The sequence below is a fragment of the Macrotis lagotis genome, chromosome 5, assembly GCF_037893015.1.
Source record: "Macrotis lagotis isolate mMagLag1 chromosome 5, bilby.v1.9.chrom.fasta, whole genome shotgun sequence".
NCBI lineage: Eukaryota > Metazoa > Chordata > Mammalia > Peramelemorphia > Peramelidae > Macrotis > Macrotis lagotis.
The window spans coordinates 219,259,729-219,279,953 of record NC_133662.1 but is presented as its reverse complement, the minus strand read 5'-3'; the positions used below and the strand labels follow the sequence as shown (position 1 = coordinate 219,279,953).

General features: G+C 38.7%; 2 protein-coding genes across 3 annotated transcripts in view; both read left to right on the top strand.

Annotated features, from left to right (window-relative positions):
- Nucleotides 1–3,817, top strand: part of DENND2C (DENN domain containing 2C) — an 80,958-nt gene extending 77,141 nt beyond the window's left edge. For both annotated transcript variants that reach the window (XM_074188493.1, XM_074188494.1), the window contains exons 18-19: nucleotides 359–445; nucleotides 1,423–3,817. In XM_074188493.1, the coding sequence (XP_074044594.1) occupies nucleotides 359–445; nucleotides 1,423–1,454 (119 nt within the window). In that variant the 3' untranslated portion in view covers nucleotides 1,455–3,817. The remainder of the gene's footprint in view (nucleotides 1–358; nucleotides 446–1,422) is intronic.
- A 993-nt stretch (nucleotides 3,818–4,810) lies between these two features.
- On the top strand, nucleotides 4,811–18,743 carry BCAS2 (BCAS2 pre-mRNA processing factor). Its single transcript, XM_074188495.1, has 7 exons — nucleotides 4,811–4,991; nucleotides 6,934–7,026; nucleotides 11,056–11,126; nucleotides 12,864–13,025; nucleotides 14,736–14,786; nucleotides 17,475–17,555; nucleotides 18,371–18,743. Exons 1-7 carry the CDS (start codon nucleotides 4,899–4,901, stop codon nucleotides 18,495–18,497), a joined length of 678 nt encoding a protein of 225 aa, XP_074044596.1. The 5' UTR covers nucleotides 4,811–4,898; the 3' UTR covers nucleotides 18,498–18,743.
- The last annotated feature ends 1,482 nt before the right edge of the window (nucleotides 18,744–20,225 follow it).

Below are 20,225 nucleotides of genomic sequence, written 5' to 3'. Positions count from 1 at the left end.
GACTGTAATCCCTAGCAGATACAACTTTTAGTGCAGCTAGGTCATAATTATCCTGCATAGCTCTAATCTAAAGGAACTAGTCTAGTGAAATTGAGAAAGGTTCATTACTAGAAAGATAATTAAACTTTCTGGCACAGCTATTTATGAAATGTGAAAATATTTAAACCACAATAGTAGAGAAGCTCATGGCTAATTCCTGTGTTAGTCCAAAGCTGAAGTTGTATGGTATGAGGTTCATTTTGCTCCAAGGGAAGCCTAATTTTTAATTATCTAACTTATCCAAATAATGGTAAGTTCTTTTGCATTAGTTCAGTATTTGAATTTAAATTAGTTTTAACAATTTTAATTTTCCTCATAGGCCTATTTGAAGTCCGGGCCTTTCAGTACTTGGAAGAAATTCCAGAGTCTGAACCCAGTGGGGTGAACAAGATTCTTCGAAGTCTTGGTGAGCTTTTATTTTTATATTAAGAGTGGATAAGAAAACTTTCATGATGCCAAAATCCAAAGATATCGAGATGCATAACATGTCTATGTTAATAACCTAGGAAAAAACATGCTGATGACTGTCATCCTGTTGAGACAATTCCTTAATTCCCAAGACCCAGAGTAGAAAAACCATCTAAATAGTTGTGATGTGAATTTTTCCCTCTCAAGCTTGGATTAATTGATCCCTTCCCAAGTTGATTCTCTGGAGCCACTTACTTAGCTACTCTTGCCCTACCTTACAAACCAAAGGATTAAAGCACTGGTGTATAGAAGAGGTCTAGCAGAGATTAGGAATTCTTATTTCTAGATGAATCCTAGTTTAGTCTCCAAATCTAAACAATATTATTTTCAGATTTCTGAATCAATTCTTAATTATTTCCCATCTCTGGAAGAGCACACATGGAAATGATCAATCAGAATACCAGATCACATCTATCCCCACCCCTTCAAATAATTTTTATTTGGCTTTGTCATACATATCCTTAATTGTACTCTGTCCTATTTAAATATACTTCAAGTCACTTAATTTCTTTGGTTCCTGATTTCCTCTATAAAAACCAAGATACAGACTTATCTAAGAACAGCCTTGTTAAAAAACCTGGCACAGAGTAGACACTATATAGAGGCTAAAGTTGGGGTTGTTAACCATTTTTTTTTTGTCTTGGATACCTTTGACAATCTGGTGAAACCTATGGATCCCTTTTCAGCATAAAATTACAAAGAAAAACAATTATAGCTTAAAAAAAATTCACTAATCAAGGATCTTTCAGGTCTAAACATTGTGATTCTGTACCTTAGTTGGGCAAATGTTAAAATTGGTGCTAAGAATCAACTGAAAAGACTTAGGGAGAGAGGCTTACCTCTAGACTTGGCAGAACTATTAGTCATATAATCTGTAGTATGATTTAAGAATATGCTATGCTTCTCCTTTTTTAGGAAATAAAATGAAGTTTCTGCAGAAGAAATGAAAACCTGAGTTTCTATAACTGAAATGGAACAGAAAAATGCTGTCCGGGACCAGGTGCTAGGATGTCCTGTCTAGGATTCTACAGAATCCTTGGAAAAGCTTAAAAGCTTCAAGGAAGCAGTCAGTCTGAAGATTTTACCCAAACACTGCCTTGGGAATCACGGCAGAATTGTTGAGGGCAGTTTGGAATCGATCCTGTCTTCACTTCATATCCAGTTTTGGAAAGAAAACATTTCTGCTTCTTATATTTAGGCTCATTCTCTGGTGCTTGGAATATTAAGAAATTTTTCTCAAGAAAGTCTTGTTAATGTTCAGTTAAAATGAATATGTTAGGTGAGCCATGAGCCTCATACTGAATTTTAGGGTGTTAAGTGGGAATGGTAGGAAAATGTCCTTAACCGATTTCTATGGCAGCTTTTAAATGCCAGGATGATTGGCATTGGCCCAAGCTAAATATATTCATGGTTTTTTTTCCTGATTTTTTTTGGGGGGGGCTGAGATCCCAATCAGGTGGGCAAAGTTCTACTTTTCAGTACTTTTCACTCTTTGGATACGCATCTTGCCCATTCCTCCAGACACTTGAGTGTTCAATTCTGTGACATTTCTATCCCTCAGGACAAGGGACTCCATACCCAGTTGAATTAAACAAAATATGGGCTTCTCCTTAAACATTGTGGTTTTTGCTGTAGAAGAGCTGAACCTCATGGGAATGTAATCTCATTCTAGGGGTCATATCATTTACCTGTCTGGGCCCTTGGCACCCAAAGCAGTGCTAGTCTTTGGAAAGAGGGAGTGATAAGTGGCCTTTCGTACCCCCGTGTTTATAGTTTTCAGACTCTGGAATCTCCATCTGATTTTGGATGCATATTTAACCAGCACAAACATATTTATTCAAACTTAACAAACTTTTCAGTCTGTTAGAATAAATTTATTGCCATTCTCACAAGCAATGAGCTTGCATTGTTTTTTGTTTTTGTTTTCCTGGCAAATTAGGATTTACCTTTATAGCCTAACCAGGTAGCCATACCTGTATAAATCTGAAGCAGTCACTATGCAGTGGCTTGATGCTGTGTAACATAATTCCTCTAATCTGGGCCAAGAGAGGAAAGCTAGCCCTAAGTTTCTTATAAAATGTATAGCAAGCATCTTATCCCAACAGGGCCCCTGTTAGATTAAACATCTGATGATAGTTGTTTCCTTCTAGAACTTCACCCTCCTGTTTATTCCCAAAGAAATCTGATTGGAAAAAGGAGTATTAATAAAACAGTGAGTGTAAGGGTGGGAGGGAAAATAAACTAAGTTAAATATAGCAGGCTGGGTCCTGTTGGTCCCTCTGTGAGGAGACCCCCCTGCCTCAGGGATGGGGTCCAACTTCATGCCCTATAAACTAAGGAAGATTCCTTGGGCAAGTTGTATTTTATTTTTGTAAAGTACTATTATGGATCATGGGTATGTCTGTGACAGCAGAATTGCTCAAGATTTGTATAAAATGTTTACAGATTTTGTAATATTTCAAAGAATAAAAACATTTAAAGACTTTTTTTTGAATGTAATAAAAGTCACATGCTGTTGGAAAGTGTTTTACTTTATTCAAATATAAAGTACTTGTGTCACAGAATGTCTGAAGCCTGACTTTTAAGCTCCTAGCTTGTGAAGTGGGAAAAAACCTGAGTTCCTTTAGTCTAATTTCCTCATTTTACAAATGAAGAAGTTGAGGTTTAAACACAGGTAGTAACAAGTTTGAACCCAGGCTCTCCTGCTTCAAAGCCGCTGTTATTTCCACTCTAATCCAGGCTCCTCCAATGAACATATTTCCTTCCTCCAAACACCAAGACCTGTTGTCTTTTCACCTGGAGCCCAATGTTGAAGGGTTCTATGGTAGAAAGGGACCTGGATCTGACGGCACAAGGCTTGGCTATGGGTCTGACTGGTTTTGGCTCCGGGTTTGACTTTTTTTTCAGACTCTGCCACTTAAGGTGAGGAAAAAGTTCTCAGCCTGTGAGAAATTTCTTGAGAGCCCAGAGGGCATCATCCCAGCACCTAGCAGGTCTGAAAGACTGGAGGTCAAACAGGGTAGTAAAACTGAAAGAATGGAGGTCTCTACAGGAATCGTGGGCTGCAACAATGGGAACCTAAAGAATACTACTTTGCACCTTGGGGTTGGGTGGACACAGCTTAGTTGAGTCAGGTTTTAAATGGGGAGAGATTGCCGTGAAATGCGAGGCAGAAAGCCAATAAATTCTGTGCATTTCTAAAGTAAACTGAATTAGGAACTCCCTGACCTTGTGAGGAGGAGATGCTAGGAAAATGACTCGCCTTCCCCCAAAAAAGCGTTCTTTCGCTCTGAGAAACAGCCTCCCCCTCCCTTGGCGAGGGCCGCCTCGGTGTGTGCTTTGCCCACAGGGCCGCCGTGCCCGAGGATGGCACCCCGTGTGGCTGCCCCGCCCCCCTGCTGGCCCAGGCTGGGCAGCCTTGCCCCTGCCCAGCGCTGCACCAGAGGGCACGGGCTGGCAGCCGGGCCCGGGCACACTCCGCGCTCGTCCCTGGGGCCACAGTTCTTCACCCGGACCCGGGTGCGGGCTGCGGCTGGCTCAGCACCGGTACTCCGGAGTTGGCATGACTGCCGTTGGCATGATGCTGGAGTTGGCATGACGGCGCACGCGGAGGGGTGCAATATTGCGCGATTCTCAGCAGCTGAGGGGGGGAGGGAGCGCTCTTAATTTTATAAAAACAAGAAACGTTAAAATGTTATTTTTTTTTTTTTAAAAGCGCGCACCAGGCCCCAACCCCGACCCAAGAAGCGAGCCCTCGTCCTGGTCCGGTTCCTCCCGCTCTCGAGGCTCCGAATCCCGGCGCCTCCACAGCTTCCTGGGCCCTGAGGGGCCTCAGCCACAACTGCCGCGAACGGGGGGGTCCCTCCCGAACCCCCCTCGGGCCCGGAATCTGCACGCGACAGCCCCGCTGGGGGGGCGCCTTCCCGCCTCGCGGAGCTCCGCGCCCACCCGAGCCGGGGAAGAAGCGGGAGGGGCCACGGAAAGAATCAAGTTAATACAGAGACACGAGACTGGGCTGGGAACCTTAACCTCTGACCTCCCCGAATTCCCGCGTCCCGCCGAGCATGCTGGGAAAAGCGGCCGCGCCTCGGCGCCTCCTCTAGAGGGAAAGGCACGTGTTGCGTCAGCGGGAGGGGCGGGGCTTCCGGCTTGTTTACAGTGTAGCTATTGGATTAAAGTGCCTAGACGAATCTACGTCATCCTCTCCCGTGACACTGGGAAGATCGGGCCAAAACACCCGGGGGGGGCGGGGTTACTGGCAAAAGAGCGACCCTAGGGATTCGGTCGTCGCAACCGAGCATGCGCGAAAAGCTGCGCACGCGCACGAGCAGCCACGCCGGTGCCAACGACTCCAGCCAGAGGCGCGCGCCGAGCGAGGCTGAGGCCGCGGGATGGCGGGCACCGGGCTCGTGGCCGGGGAGGCGGTGGTGGACGCCCTGCCGTACTTTGATCAGGGTTACGAAGCGCCTGGCGTGCGGGAGGCGGTGAGTCGCGGACGGCCGCACAACTCTCCCCGGCCCCTTCCCCTCCAGTCCCCCTCCTGACAAAGCACCCTAGGCCGCCCCCGGCCCCGCCGCCCGCCCCGGCTTCCGGGAGGCCCGCCCCGCCCCTTCCCGCCCCGAAGCTTTCGGATTGGCTCCGGGCAGGGCCGCTCCCCGAAGGCCGAGGCCTCCCTGCGGGGCCCCTCGCTGGCGCCAAGTTAAACCGGAAGCCGCTACCGGCCCTTCCCTTGGATAAAGGCCTCGTTTGTCCTGTAGATGAACGCCATATAAACTACATATCAATATATATATAACGTAGATAAACTACATGTAAAAATGTATGATATATAATATATAAGCGCAATATAAACTACATATCAATATATATAACGTAGATAGACTACATGTAAAAATGTACGATATATAATACATAAGCGCAATATAAACTACATATCATATATATAAAATAAACTACATGTAAAATGTGTGATATATAATAAACTACATATCAATATGTGTATGTTGTATAATAGATCATAAACTACGTATCAATATACATATGATGTATAATAGATAATAGGTAAACTGCATATCATTATATGTATGATGTATAATAGATAATAGATAAGCTGTGTAAATATGTGTAACACGTAAACTATATATCAATATATGTATGATTATATACACTATATAAACTGCATGTAAATATATATGTGATATGTATGAAAGGGAAAGAAAAGGGAAGTCTATCTACAGATATTATTTCAAAATAACTGCAGTAGAATTTATACTAGATCATACTAAATCATCTGTTATTTAATATCTGGGCAGCTGTTAAATTTTTGACCATGTTACTTGCCTACTCAAAAGGTGACAGCTTTCCTCTGCCTTTTTATACATATGTACAAACTATATATATCTATATATATATACAATATATAAACTACATGTAAATATATGTGTGATATATGGCATATAATGTATAATATGTAACATACATAAGATGTAAACTACATATAAATATATAAAAACTTGTGTATATCTATGTGTGTGCGCACACACAACTATTAAAAAAAAGTGAGTCTTGTATTACACTAGGCTGAGAACAGGGACTGGTTTCTGCCTTCCTTTGCAGCCTCACATTTGACGGATGCCCAGCAGATCAAAGATGCTTAATGTTTTTTTGATTGACTGGGTTTGAGACTTCTCCTGAATCTTGATGTCACCACACCTTTCCCAGATGATGTTGCATCTCAACATTCTGAAATCCAATTTGATCTTTGACCAGCTTTCTAAGAGGTGGCTTGACTTTAAAAGAGACAGCCAGGAAGACCTGGGTTCAAGTTCTCCATCTGACTTTGGACCAGTTGCCTGACTACCCGGTGCTGGAGAACAACTCTAGTTCATTTGGTAGATGGCGGGATCTCAGTCAGGAGGCCCCTGCCAGTGAAATCCCAAGTTTTGTCTCAGTGTAGGGACAGGCAAGGAAGGCTCGGAGGGTTTTTTGGAAGAATAAGAAGGAAACAGATTCTTGTAGAAAGATGGGGCTTGAGCTAGGGATTCTAAGAGGCAAAGGCCCAGAGAGAGGTCATGGAGCAAGAAGGCCATTGTACCTGGAAGCAGTCCTCTGTGGGATGGAAAGGTGGGCTGGGGCTCCCTTGTGTAGGGTTCTGAAATCCAAATGGAGAAATTTGGTGCCTAAAGGCAGAGGAGAGCTGTCACCTTTTGAGTAGGCAAGTAACATGGTCAAAAATTTAACAGCTGCCCAGATATTAAATAACTGAGATGATTTGATCTAGTATGAATTCTACTGCAGTTATTTTGAAATAATATCTCTAGACTTCCCTTTTCTTTCCCTTTCTTCCCTTCACTTTATTTCTCTACCTTTTTTCTGTTCCCCCCCCCCCCCCACGTAAATTTCTGATATTCTTCCCATTTTTCTTAGGCTGCTGCCTTGGTAGAGGAAGAAACACGTCGGTACCGGCCAACCAAGAACTATCTGAGCTACCTGCCTGCTCCGGATTACTCAGCCTTTGAGGTGGGGGTGGACTGTTTGTCTTCCTCCGTAGAAAAAGGCTAGGGGGGAGGGGAAAAATAGGTGGTGAAGTGACTAGAATACTGCCTTCTGGTCAGGAGGATCTGAATTCATATCCAATCTCAGATAGTGACTATGTGACCCTGGGCACCCATTGCCTCACCAAAAAAGAAAAATGCTAAGAACCACAGGAGAGAATCCCAGTTTCCTGACCATGACATTTATGACAAAGGTCAGAACTTCAGAAACAGGTCATCAGTATCCTGAAGATAGAACAGAAAGAAAAGAGTAGAGATGTGAATGTATAGCACAAAAGAGTTAGCAAAGTAGAACGTTTCCATTCTTCCCATTCTAATAGAAGTTCCTCATTGTAAGAAATTAGTAACTTAGAAAAAACAATGAACACATTGGTCAAACCTGAAAATGTATCCCATTTCACATCTCTAATCCATCAGATTTTTTCAAAAGTTGGGAAGGAAGGATATTTACTTATCAGTCTTCTGGGTTGTAGTCATTGCATCAAGGTTCTGAAATATTTCAGAGTTGTTTTATGGTATTGTGGTCAGTGTGTAAATTGTTCCCTGCTTCTTCTTACTTTAGTTTGTATGCTTTTGTACAAGTCATCTCAAGTTTCTCCAAAATTGTCCCTTTTGTCATTTCTTAACAGTATAGTAATATTATATTCACTATTTTAATTTGTTTAGCCATCCCCCCAGTTAATAGACACACATTTTGTTTCCAATTCTTTGGTACAACAAAAAGTGTATCAATATTTTGAATGTATGGTTGATTAGTTCTGTCTTTGACCTCTTCGGTTTTTCAATAATGATATTGGGTCAAAGAGTATGCAGAGTATAGTGACTTTTGAGGCACTCTCAAGAATGACTGAACCATTAGACAACTTTACCAGCAATATCTTATTGTGATTGTTGTCTCATAACTCCTCCATTGACAAATTGACATTTTGTCAACTTTTGTCAGATCTGATGAGTGAAGTATTTAATTTGCATTTCTCTTATTAGTGTTTTGGAGAATTTTTATGTGGTTGTTAAGCTTGCATTTCTGCATTTGACACCTGGCATTTAATGTATGTAATCATAATTGGCTGTTTTATCTTTACTCATTTCTGTCTCTTGTAAAGATTTTTTTCCTCCATCCAAATTTATGAAAGATTTTTGCTTTCCTTCTCTAGCACCATTTTAAAAATGTTTTTAACAAATTATTATTATTATCATTATTATATACAAAGAACTGTGTTTGGAATTGGGAATACAATGAATAAATGATTAGGATTAAGAAAAATCCATTGAATTTGAAATTATGAGATCCTTGCTAACTAGAGAGAATGGTTTTAGTACAATGAAAATGCTTCTGTATAACTGAATCTTATCTTTAAGTACTGACTTTTGATTTTAATGGAAATCTTTAAATAATATATGCTTTTCTATCTTTATAAATAGTTTAGTGGCCATTTTAACTTTTTCTTAATGTCATAACTTATGACTATGGAAATCATATTGAAGAGTTCATATTTGAAGTTATTTTGATGCCATCTTTTAATTTTTTTCCTCACTGACAGAGTTGGAAAGATATGTAGTTAAAGAATATCAAAGATAGAAGGAAAAAATCTCATTCCCAAAAAATATCTCTAGTAGCACATTTTATGCTAGCAAAGAATTGGAAATAATTTCATCAATTAAGGAGTGGCTAAATATATAAAAAAGTTACTGTATATAAGAAATGATGAATATGAAGAATTCAGAGAAACTTGCAAAGATAATATTTGATCTTGTAAAAGGAAGTAATGCCAGGAAAACAAATGGCATTGAAAGACTTCAGGACTCTTGATTGAGCAGTGACCAATTGTAATCTAAAACTAATGATTCCTTTTAGCAGAAAATTGTTAGACTAGAGGAACAGAATCATGCATAAGTTTTCAGAAACAAGCAATGTATTGATCTGTTTTTCTTAACTGTACTTGTTTCAAAAAAGAGTTGATAGAAATTTAGTCAGCAAGCATTTATTAGTGCTTAATATGAGGCAGGCATTGTACGAAGTGGGAGGTAGAAAGAAAGCAAAGACGGTCTCTTCCATGGAACACACATTCAAACAGAGGAGACGGTCTGAAAATGGCTCTGTGTGTACAAGACATGTAGTAGATTCTAGCACCTCATGCCTATCAAGGCCATATGGCCCCCTTGGTATGCCTTAATCACTGGAGGTCAGTGACCAGATCCTAATTTTGTGGGTTTTACTTCTCATAAGACTTGGACAGTTGATGTATTTGATGAGGGCTCAGGCAAGATGGTGTGCCAGCTTTAGGATCCAAACTCGTCTGGTATCATCTTACTAAATACAGGCATGTAGACAGACACACATGTGTTAAGGAGGACCAGGAGAGATTTCTTGCAAAATAAGGGATTTTAGCTGAGATTTGAAGGATGCCAGGAGGTGGAGATAAAGAGGGAGAACATTTGAGGCACAGACAGCCAGTGAAAATATGCAAAGTCAGAATCTAATGTGAAAAACTGCAAGGAGGTTGGTGTCATGGAATTGTAAAGTGAGTGGAGAGTAAGGTATAAGAAGGGGAGCAAAGATTATAAAAGCCAAGTAGGACTTTTATTTTTGATCCTGTAAGAAATAGGGAACTGCTGAAGTCGATGACGTGATCAGGAAGATCACTTTAGTAAAACTAGAGATTGACTGGTGTAGGCAGAGACTTAAGTCAGGAAAAGAATCCAGAAGGCTGTTGCACTTGTGTCGGCCAGAGGGCCTGCACCGTGTGATGGCGTCAAAGGAGAGAAGAGGGTATATGGGAGAGGGCATACGAGGGTGGATTGGACATGGGAGGGTCCTCACTCATAATGGCTTCTGAGGGGTAGGGTGGTTAAGAGGATGGTGGTGTAGGGAAGTTAAGAAAGAAATGAGTTCAGTTTGGATATGTATTGAAGATGTCTGTAGAACATTGATAAAAGGATCATCAGTAAAACTTTTTTAGAAGATACAAGTATGGATAAATCTGGAAACTAATCAATGACATTTGATTTTGAAGAGTGCCAGGTAACTTAATTGTTTTAAATATAGAGGTCCTTCAAAACAACTCTCAGTGGTTAAGTGATTATGGACAATGGCATCTACCTTTAGAAGAAAAATTATGGAGTCTGAATACAGATAAAAGCGTATTTTCACTTTTAAAACTTCTTTTATATTTTTTCCTTTTTTTTTCATGTATTTTTCCCTCCTTAGTTCTAATTCCTTTTTCACAACTTGACTAATATGAAAATATGTTAAACTGGATTGTACATGGACAACTTTTACCAGGGTGTTTGCTTCAGTGGGGAGAGGGGAGAGAAGGGATAGTATAAATTTGAAAATAGATGAATGTTATCTTTACATGTAATTGGAAAAAAATAATAATGAAAGAAAACAAAAAAATATATGTCCTTTTTATTATAAATTTGACAGTTTTGAAAGAAATGAACGACCTGAATTTTTTTTTAAATGAACATCATCTTTGTATGCTTTTATTAGGCTAAATAGGACTGATTATTGGAACAATTAAAGCAGAGAAATTACTGTAGATTTATATTAGAGGAAAGTTGCTCATTCTTTTTACCCAACCTTCTTAACTCCAAAAGGCAGAACTTGAAACTATTCTGTACATATTACAATGTCAGTGATAGAAAGGAAGGCACAGCAGATTGAATCTTGCACTAAAACTTAATATCCAGATTTATCTCTTATTACTTGCTAAATATGGCAAGATAAATCTTTTTGTCTCAGGGTGAGTAGTAGTTTTTATATAAGGGTCTTATTGTCTCTCCAGTCTGAGCAAGTTACTTAATCAACTGAATTTAGAATTGTAGTTACTGTCTATTTCCTGTCTTGTTCCTGGAGGGAACAGATTAGGATAAGATAAGAAGATGGGTAAGGTGTATTTGTTATAAATGGTTCATCTTCATGTTGTATAGTTGGTTTAGATAGTGAATCTAATCTGTAGTTCTCAAAAAAAATTCTCTTTTCAATTTTTAGACTGACATTATGAGAAATGAATTTGAAAGACTGGCTGCCCGACAACCAATTGAATTACTTAGCATGAAGCGGTATGTTTTTTTTGGGGGGGGGGTTAGTTTGTGTCAAAGTAACATACATTTTCAAGTTTCCCTGAAAAAATGTGGAGAGGTTCCCAGAAACTTAGGAATTGTATTGTTTTACATGTATGTTTTTTATAATGTGATCCTTGTTTTAACTTGTATGTATTTTTCTTCATGTTCCACACTGTATATAATGGCATGAATCATAGGGTGATCTTAGTCATTAGGACCAGGGTAAAATCGCTGAAGAGGCAGAGTTTGTCTTTGATGTGCTTCCCTTCTTCCCTTATGCTGCTCGCTTTTTTACCCCACCCAAGGACTGTCTTCCCTAAGAAGTGCTATTTACTATAAAATTTCCTCTTTACTCCCATCTAAGTTCTTATTTTCATATTTTTAGAGTTAGGCAATAGGGTTATGTAATTCACAATAATTTGTAACAAGATACTGTTTAAAAGACTGAAGCACATTTTATTATTATTATTATTGTTTATTATTATTATTATTATTATTATTATTATTATTATTGTTATTATTATTATTATTTTGGGGAGAGTGCAGGGCAAATGGGGCTGGGTGGCCTGCCTGGGCCGCATAGCAGGTTGATTGTTGGGTGTCTGAGGCCGGATTTGGACCTGGGTGCTCCTGGCTCAAGGGCCAATGCTTTGTCAGCCACCCAGCCACACCTACTATTATTACTATTTTATTGTTTTTTGGGTCTTTTTTTTTTTCCTTTTTTGGGGTTTTGCAGGGCAGTAGGGTTGGGGTGGCTTGCATGTCACACAGCTGGTGGATTGTTGGGTGTACGGGGCCAGATATGGGCTCTGGTGCTCCTGGCTCCAGGGCTGGTGCTCCATCCATTGCGCCACCTGGCCATACCTACAATTATTACTATTTTATTTTAATTTTTTTCTCTCCCCTTTATCTCTCAAGCGAGTCTATATTTTTTGGGGGAGGGGGTATTTTGTTTACTCTTAAACAGGAATATTCTATTAATGTATATAAAAAATGTGTACAAAATGAGAATAAATATTAAATATAAAAACAAAAAAAACCCAAGATACTGTTTAACTTCTGTGTAATTGAAGGTGGTGGAGATGTTTGAGGAAGGAGAGAGAGGCCTCATTTACAAAGATGAATTTGGGTCAGCTAGGAGGTGCAGTGGATAGAGCACTGGCCCTGGAGTCAGGAGGACCTGAGTTCAAATCTGGCCTCAGACACTTAATAATTGCCTAGCTTTGTGACCTTGGGCAAGTCACTTAACCCCATTGCCTTAAATAAATAAGAAAAGAGTTATGCAAGAGGAAGGAGTAGAAAATGCAGAATTCTAAATACAATTCATAAGCAAAAATAGTATCTAGAATCAGGAAATACTTTAGTCATTGACATCTTGTTCTCTGTCTTGTTTTAACCTTTCTCTAGTCTTAATAATAGCTCATGTTATGACAGTGTTAAGGTTTACAAAGCACTTTATATATGTTTTTATTTAATCTTCATGACAAATGAGGCAGATGCTGTTACTATCATCCTTGTTTTATAGATGATAAAATTGAGGCTCAGCGAGCTTAAGTGACATTCTCAGATCATAATAAAATTGAGGCTCAGTGAGCTTAAGTGACATTCTCAGGTCATAAAACTCTTATCAGAAGCAGAATTTGAACACAGGTCTTCCTCATTCCAACTTAACATTCTCTTCTGTGTCACTGTTACAGGATAGATAAATATTATTTTCCTCTCCTATAATTTCAGATATGAACTTCCAGCTCCCTCATCTGGGCAGAAAAATGATATCACTGCATGGCAGGAATGTGTAAATAATTCAATGGCCCAACTGGAGCATCAGGCAGTTCGCATTGAAAACCTCGAGTTGATGTCACAACATGGTTGCAATGCCTGGAAAGTATATAATGAGTAAGTAAGAACACCTTTTGCCTGGCTTGGTGTTATTAAAATCAGATTTTTGTAGAAAAGAATTCAAAATGAAATTCAGTATTAACAGACCAGGTGAGCACTATGCTCAAAAAGACCCCTCCTTTGTGGGTGGATTAATATGTCTTCTCTACCCCTTGGTGTCTCCTTGGCTCTGAGCCCTGCCGGACAGGGAAACCCATCTTCCGTGGGAGCCACCAGACCATTCTCCTAGCCCATTCTTTTCTTCCTTATGAACTTTTTCCTTTTACACTGCTGTGAGAGGCACCTATTCAGTGGATTTTCATTCAGCCTTTTCCTTCCCTCCTTCAGTTCAGGAATTCTAAGGAGGCTTGGGCTTTTTGCCACCCATAGTTGGGATTGAGTTCTCTGCTAGGACAGATAGGATAAATGAACAGAATTAAGGAGAATGAACCACATTGCTTTCAGGAAACCACTATGGTTCATTTAAAAAAAAATTAATAGATCAGTAGTCTTCTAATGTTGTCACTCATTGTGACATCTGGGTGGTAGCAGAGAGCACACGCTGACTTGGCTCATCCTTGTTAATAGACTGTCCTTTTGGGAGATTAACCTAATTAACTACTGAAAAACTAGGTAAATGGGTGAATTTCATAATCAGGTCACTTCAGTTCAATCAGTGTTGCTTACGCTTCCCACCATAGATGAGACGTGCTGGGCTTGATTCTGGTAGCCTATGGATAGTGAGGAAGAGAGATTGAACTAGGGATACCAGTCAGGTGATAACAAGGGGGCAGTGATTGATTTTAGATTATATGGAATTCAAATTGACAAGACTAGACAACTGGACAGGAAGGGTGATTGAAGGAGGGAAGGAGGAAGTAAAGGAGTGAAAGGATGTGTTGGTTAGGTGAAGAAAGTAATGGAATCTATCATAGATATGTGAATTTGAGATAGGGGAACACGTCCAGCCAAGTTGATAATGTGAGATTAGAGTTTGGGATAGAAATTAAGACTGAAAATATTGGTTTGGGTGTCATCTGTATGTGAATAATAATTGAATGCATGGAAATAGGTGAGATGACTGAGGGACAGTACAGAGAGAAGGCAGTCCAGGAAGGATATTTTTTTAACCACATTGTTGACCTCATTTTATTTTGAGAGAAGTGAGAATAAGAGGTACTTGCAACTAGACCTTTCAAAGAAATGTACTGCTGTAGGACAATTCCAGGCTCCCCAAACACCATCACCTACCATATGACCACATGGTTAGGTATTGATCTATTAGTAGGTGGAAAATTCTGCTTTGTTTGCCTTTTGTTCTTGGGAGTCATTATGATATACCCAGGTTTCTGTAGAGTTTGTTTAACTTAGATATTTAAAAAAATATTAGTTATACCTATATTTTGCACAAAATCTGTTGTGTTTTTACTTAGTTTGGTTTGTTCTAAGAGTAAAATTTAATCACACTTCGCTGTTCAATTACTTTGCAATGTTGTTGGAAGCTTTTTTAAAATAGTGACCATATTACCAACTTTATGTGGAAACAATGTACTGTGTTCCAACATAATGTAATGACGGCATATTGTAATAAATTCATAATGGTTGCATACATATGAAAAACAAATTCACCATGACAATTAACTCTTGCTTTTATATAAGTATTGTGTTTCACTTACTGATGGCAATAATAAACTTTTTATTTCCATTTTGTTTTTCTTCACTTTTGAGAAATCTCGTTCATATGATTGAACAAGCCCAGAAGGAGCTGCAGAAGTTAAGGTAAATTTTTCCCTTTGTTGGCTTCATTTTTATCTAAGAACTTCAGTATTCCAGAGAAGTATGTTGTAGGATGATAGCCATTCCAAACATCCCACTTTTCTTCACTAGGTCACCATCCACTTGCTGAGTTTGAGAGGCACCCTTTTAGTTCAGGTCAAGTGTTGGGATGAAATAGGAAGCACTTAGGTTCCTTCAGAAGTTAACAAAAGGAGGTTTCCTTAGCAAAAGCACAGAAAAAATATTTTTGTCTGGACTAGAGGTTGGCACAGTAGATAGAGTACTGAGCCTGGAGTAAGAAGACTCATCTTTGTGAGTTCAAATCTGCCTTCAGACATTTATTAGCTGTGTGACCCTGGACAGGTCCTTAATTGTGTTTGCCTCAGTTTCCTCATCTGTAAAATAAACTGAAGAATGAAATGGCAGATCACTCCATATCTTTACCAAGAAAATTCTAAATAAGGTCACAAAGTCATACATGACTGAACAACAATAGAAAGACTAAATTTTAAGGCCTCTACTCTTCTATTTCTTTCTGTCTTGTATGCTTGGCTAAATTAATCCTTCTGGTCATAATTGATCACATCACTATTCTGCTCAGAATCATTTATAAAATAATTGCTACACACATCAGTACCGTACCTATGTTATCATTCGGGAATAGTCAGGCTTTTGTAGTTGACATTCCATAGTAGAATTAGCAAAGATGTAGAGTATACAAGAATCTGTGGTGCTTATTATAAAAAGAAATACTGTAGGGACATCTAAATGACACAGTGGATAGAGCACTGGCCTTGGAGTCAGGAGGACCTGAGTTCAAATCCAGTCTCAGACACTTAATTACCTAGCCATGTGACCTTGGGCAAGTCACATTGTCTTTCAAAAATCCAAAAAAAGCATTGTATTTGGAAGAACAAAATGCTTCCTTGAAGTTTTTCCCCCAAAATGAAAATCATTTGGGATTCCTTTTATAGCACAGGGGTAGAGCATTGACCCTGAAGTCAAGAGAATCTGATCTTGAACACTTGATACTCACTAACTGTGATATTTGAATGCTGGACCCAGATGGTTCTGGAGGAGAAACTGAGGCGGGTGACTTAGTACAACCCCCCCCATTCAATTTCTGTGCTTGTCATGGCATCACCTCCCTAATGTCATCGTCTTTGAGAACGAAAGACAATCATCATAACTGTATCTTGTTCAGTGACATGAGGCAAAGAATAAAATGGAAATATATGCTTGTCAACGTTGCCACTATAATGGAGAGAGCCAAAGCAGAATTCAGATTGAGGAGAGATTGCCTATGGATGGTAGAGTGCTTCAAATGTTCTGTTTGTGGCTAAAACTGTGCTGGTTACATTGAGCTCTGGAACATTGCAATAACTCTTAGAAGAGATCTCTGCTTACTCAGGAGAGGTTGCCCTGACCATCTATATAGTAAAAATCAAATTGATGAAGCATATTTGTTGCCCAAATTATCACAGGAGGGTATATACCCTATAAAACTTGTCCATCGTTAAATAAATGTAGGAGAGATAGGATAAATGAACAGAATTAAGGAGAATGAACCACATTGCTTTCAGGAAACTACTATGGTTCATTTTAAATATATATATATAATCAGTAGTCTTCTAATGTTGTTTGACTGAAACAAAGCACAAGAATCTTTAAGGATTTTAATTTAATATTATACCAAAGGCAGTTGAGAGATGAATGTAAGGTTTGAGTAAGGGGCAACATTGGGGACTGCAAATTGAGGAACTTTTAAGAACAATAGTAGAAGATGGGTTGGTCATATGGCAAGGTTGAAGAATGACAGATGCAGAACTAGAATGCTTTCCTGGCACTTTGTAGTACATTGATTGTGGTTCATGGTCAATTTGTAGGACTTGGATACGAGATAGACAAGAGAGTAGGCCTAAGTGAGTTATTAAACCTTGCTAAAGGGAACATCCAAATCATTGCTGTCACAAATCCATTTTTACTATTGAATGAAGTTGCATGAAAAAGGCTGTCAAGCGGTGGCACAGTGGATAGAGCACTAGCCCTGGAGTCTGGAGGACTGGAGTTTAAATCTGGCCTCAGACACTTAATACTTATAATACTGTGAGACCTTGGGCAAGTCACTTAACCCCATTGCACTGCCAAAATCCAAAAAAAAAAATGAAGGTTGAAAATCTCTACATGGGGCGTCTAGGTGGCGAGGTGGATAGAGTACTGGCCTTGGAGTCAGGAGTACCTGAGTTCAAATCTGGCCTCAGACACTTAATAATAACCTATCCGTGTGGCCTTGGGCAAGCCACTTAACCCCATTGCCTTGCAAAATCTAAAAAAGAAAAGAAAAGAAAATCTCTACATGCAATTGAAAAAAATACCATTAATAAAAAAAGCTGGGGTGGCTAAGTGGCGCAGTGGATAGAGCACCGGCCCTGGAGTCAGGAGTACCTGGGTTCAAATCCGGTCTCAGACACTTAATAATTACCTAGCTGTGTGGCCTGGGCAAGGCACTTAATCCATTTGCCTTGCAAAAAAAAAAAAACCAAACAAAAAACCTAAAAGAAAAAAGCTGTCAAGATAAGTTGACACAGAGCCTTAAATATTCTGTAGAACTTACTGACTATTATACAGGATGATTGAATAGCAAAATTACTATCTAAAAGAAAATTAAGTACTTCCATTTCTCTTTAACAGAAAACATATTCAGGACTTAAACTGGCAGAGGAAGAACATGCAACTCACTGCTGGGTCTAAATTACGAGAAATGGAGTCGACGTAAGTAAGATTTCCCCTTTGTTCCAAACTACCTCACTTTGAATTAGTGCTCAAGTGAGATGACCCAGCTGATCTCTGGAGACCTCTGCCAATCTCGACCCTTGGCTTCTCCTGGCCCAGCCCCTTTTTCTAACTCTGAATGCTTTGGAAGGATGGGGAACAGGGACAGAGGAGGGAACCAGTAATCAGTAGAAACCAAGGGAAAGGGAAAAACCCTTGCCAGTCTTACGAGTGCTGTGAGCATAAGGTTTGTTTACTGCCAGCATACATCAGCAGCTCTGTGCTATTGATGTAAATTCAGAGGTTATGGAAAAATTAAACTAAGATATATTTGAATGTTCATCTGCTTTGGGATAGTACTGCGCCTGTATCTCATCCTCTGAAAAAGCTTCTCAGCCTTTTTATGATATTCCAGGAAAGAATCTTCATTACATCTTAATCATCTGCTCGATGGTATAGAGCAGGGGTGGGGAATCTTCTGCCTTAGGGTTATTTGAATATTGATAATATCATTTCACCTGTTATATTTAGTCAAACCTTTAATGTACCCTTGAAAAGTTCCAGATGTTCCCTGCCCCTGGCATAGATAGAGCATTGGATGTGGGACTTGGGAGGATCTGAGCCTGGATGATCCTGGTCAAGGCAGGATCTTTCTCTGCCTTAGGTTTCTCATTTGTAAAATAAGAAGTTGTATTCAGTCCTCTCTGTGGTTCCCTCTGCTCTAAATCTATTATCCTATCATTGTTTATATGTATTATAAAATCTTCAAAAAACACTGAACCTGATATTTTTTTTTCTCTCACTGTATTTTCTAGTTGGGTCTCCCTCGTCAGTAAAAATTATGAGATTGAACGAACTATTGTACAGCTTGAAAATGAAATCTTCCAAATCAAGCAACAGCATGGGGAGGCAAACAAAGAAAATATTCAGCAGGATTTCTGAAAAAAATGATCTTTAGGAAAGAGAGAAAAGGGCATCTTAGGAATTCTTAAGGCATCAGGAAGTTGAATGATCCTCAGTCATGGTAAGAACTTGCTGATGGTGAGATAATGACCTGAAAAGCCTGGCTGAATGTTTAGGAATATAATGGAAACTTAAGAACTGTGCAGAACTTGAATTAATGGCTCTTTTTAATATATTTAATTCTGTTTGTATATTTCTTTGACAAATAAATTTTTACCTTGAAAATTTTTGATGTTTTTATATCAAATTTCTAAATATATGTATCCCTTTTCCCTACCCTAATTAAAGATAAGAAATAAAAACAGTTCAAGTCAGCAATTTCATTAAAGATAACAACAGCAATGAGACAGCATACCAAACTTTTGTGAGACATAGCCAAAGTGACACCTGGGGAAAATTTATATTTCTATAAATGCTTTTATCAGTAAAATAAAGGTCAGATCAATGAAAGTAAGGAGATAATAAAATTGCAAGTAAATATTAAAACTAGGAATTGGTTTTATGAAAAAGTTAATAAAATAGATAAAACTTTAATTTGATTTAAAAATAATTTGTCATTTTCAAAAAAGAAAAGGTTGAAGGCATCACCAATGAAGTTGAAATTAAAGCAGTTGTTGGGAGCTATTTTGCTACAATTACATGACAATAAATTTGAGTGTCAGTAAAATGGATGAATGTTGATGAATATATAAATTGCTCAGATTGAAAGAAAAATAGAATATTTAAATAACCCTATCTTAGAAAAAGAAATTGAACAGGCCAGTAAAAGAGTTCCCTAATTAAAAATCCCCAGGACCAAATGGATTCACAAGGGAATTCTGTATAATTCCATTATTATATAAAGTATTTGGAAAAATAGGTAAAGCAGGAATCTTAACAATTTCCTTTTATAAATATGGTTTTGATACCTAAACCAGGAAGAACAAAAATAGAACTGTAGACCAATTTCCCTAATGAATATTGATGCAAAAATTTAAATAACACCATCAAGAAGATTACAGCAATGTATCACAAAGACAAGTTATGATGAGAAAGGGTTTATATCGGAATGCAAGGCTGGTTCAGTATTAAGACAACTATCTGGGGCAGCTAGTTTGTGTAATGAATAGAGCACCAGCCCTGGAGTCAGGAGAACCTGAGTTCAAATCCAGCTTCAGACACTTAATAATTACTTTGGGCAAGTCACTTAATCCCATGGCCTTGCAAAAAGAAACTATCAACACACTTGACCACGTCAATAACAAAAAATCATGTAATCAACTCAATAGATGCAGAAGCTTTGACAAAATATAACATTCTTATTAAAAAACCCTAGAAAGGATAGAAATAAATGGAACTTTCCTTAAAATGATAAGTATCTATCTATATCCATTAGCAAGCATTATTTGTAGCAAGGATAGCCTATAAGCGTTTTCAATATCTTGAAGCAAGAATGTCCATCATCAGCGCTATAATTCAATATTGTACTAGAAATGCTAGCTTTAGCAGTAAGACAAAAAAAAGAAATGGAAGAAGTTGGAATAGTTCATTGCCTATTCCTAGGAAACAGTACTATCACTCTGCACATGATGTACTAATCTAGAGAATCAACTAAATTAATTGAAACATTAACTTTTACAAAGTTGCAGGATATAAAATAAATCAGTATTTCAATATATTACCAATAAAGTCAAGCCAGAAGAGTTAGAGAAATTACTTTTAAAATAA